The 1,750-nt window shown below is 47.7% G+C and overlaps 1 protein-coding gene across 1 annotated transcript in view; it reads right to left on the bottom strand.

The window, feature by feature from the left end:
- The window catches only part of BCAS2 (BCAS2 pre-mRNA processing factor), a 26,214-nt gene extending 25,009 nt beyond the window's left edge, over positions 1-1,205 (bottom strand). The window contains exons 1-2 of the mRNA XM_007948915.2: positions 1,113-1,205; positions 911-1,003 (exon numbers count right to left, since the gene is read on the bottom strand). Of these exons, the coding sequence (XP_007947106.1) occupies positions 911-1,003; positions 1,113-1,205 (186 nt within the window). The remainder of the gene's footprint in view (positions 1-910; positions 1,004-1,112) is intronic.
- Positions 1,206-1,750: the final 545 nt, after the last annotated feature.

The following is a 1,750-nucleotide window of genomic DNA, read 5'->3' as shown; positions in this document are numbered from 1 at the left end:
CTGCCTTGGAAACCCAAGGAGGGGTCGCTATGAGTCGGGGCCGACTCGACGGCACATAACAACAACAACAACAACAGAGAGAAAGGGAGCTCTGGTGGCATAGTGCCTAAGGCATTTGACTGCTAACCAGAAGGCTGGCGGTTCAAACCCACCAGCCACTTCTCGGAAGGATGGGCAATCTACTTCCATAGTGATACTGCCACAGAAATCCATGGAGGGGTCGCTATGAGTCGCGGCCGACTCCAGGGCAGTGAGTTTGGTTTGGGGGAATCTATCTGCTGACTCTCGGTTAAAAACCTCTGATAAAGAAATATAAAAGAAAGATAGTAAAGTAAAAAGTTAGCTTTAATTCTCAACATTCAATAAGGCAACTTGTAAAAAGCCCTCTCTCCTCCTTCAAAGGGAGTTCTGGTGGCCTAGTGCCTAAAGCATTTGACTGCTAACCAGAAGGTTGGTGATTCAAACTCACCAACCACTTCTCGGGTAATCTACTTCCATAGTGATACCGCCTCGGAAACCCAAGGAAGGGTCCCTATGAGTCGGATCCAACTCCACGGCAATGAGTTTGGTTTGGTTTTTGGTTTAGAGTTTAAGTAGCGAGTTCCTTTGTGAATTTATTGAACGGACCCTATTTTAGAAAAAATGTACACACAAATTTCTGCGTTAAGTTTGGAAGTTTGCGGGCTTCCCCAAAATTCCTTCTAAGGGTCTCAGGATAAGAAGTCCGGAGAATACTTATCTACCTGGTTGTCTTCCATGGATGGATACCTACCTATACAAGATAGGTAACAGCTAAGCAAACAACAGTTAAAGCTATGATTTGAAAGTCACTTTTATGGAATTAAGGCTCTCAAGCCAAAATGTTCACTGGAATTCTCTTTAATACACTGGACTTAAGTGTTATACTTACCTCGAAAGCAGAATAATCTGGGGCTGTCAGGTAGCTCAGATAGTTCTTTGTGGGTCTGTATCGGCGAGTTTCCTCCTCCACCAGCGCCGCAGCCTGAGAACGAAAACGGGCCAAGTAGGGGCGGCAAATTGTCATATGCTTCTTCCAGCATTGTAAGGTCTAGCGAGCGCTGAGTCAGCTAAAGAGCTACCCCCACACTCACCGCTTCCCGCACACCGGGCGCTTCATAACCTTGATCAAAATAGGGCAGCGCATCCACCACAACCTCTCCGGCCACCAAACCAGTCCCCGCCATACCGCGAACCTTTAGGTTGGATTGGATTTCCTGAGTCTGCGCAAACTCTAGTAACATTTAATTACGCCTGCGCCCGACACTGACGTAATCCAGGACGCCTGCGCATTGGCCTTAAGCACTTAATTACCAATTCTGAAGGCGCGCTCCTGGTACCCCTTAGAATTGCCGGGTCATTTTAGTTTGGTTGGACGTGACGTTACTTCCGCTTCCCTGCGTCAGAGCAACACCTGTTTTCTTTCTCCCTCCTCTTTTTTCACAGCCTGCGAATGGGAGCACTTAGGTGAATAGGCTGGGTACTTTTATGTGGGGTGCTGAAATGTAGTATAGGAAGTCTTTAAAATTGTTTGCGGCAAATGGCGGCAGGGTTTCTTACTGCCATCAAGTCAATTCCGACTCATAGTGATCCCCCTTACGTTTCCAAGGCTGTAAATCTTTACCGATGCAGACTGCCTCAGGCGGGTTCAAACCACTGCCCTTCTGGTTAGCGGTCAAATGCCTTGACCACTACGCAACCAGAGCTCCTTGGCTGCAGGGTTTGATGGGGG

Source organism: Orycteropus afer, unplaced genomic scaffold (assembly GCF_000298275.1).
Source record: "Orycteropus afer afer isolate SDZICR_OR568_19922 unplaced genomic scaffold, OryAfe1.0 scaffold00010, whole genome shotgun sequence".
NCBI lineage: Eukaryota > Metazoa > Chordata > Mammalia > Tubulidentata > Orycteropodidae > Orycteropus > Orycteropus afer.
This window is presented reverse-complemented; position numbering and strand designations above follow the sequence as displayed.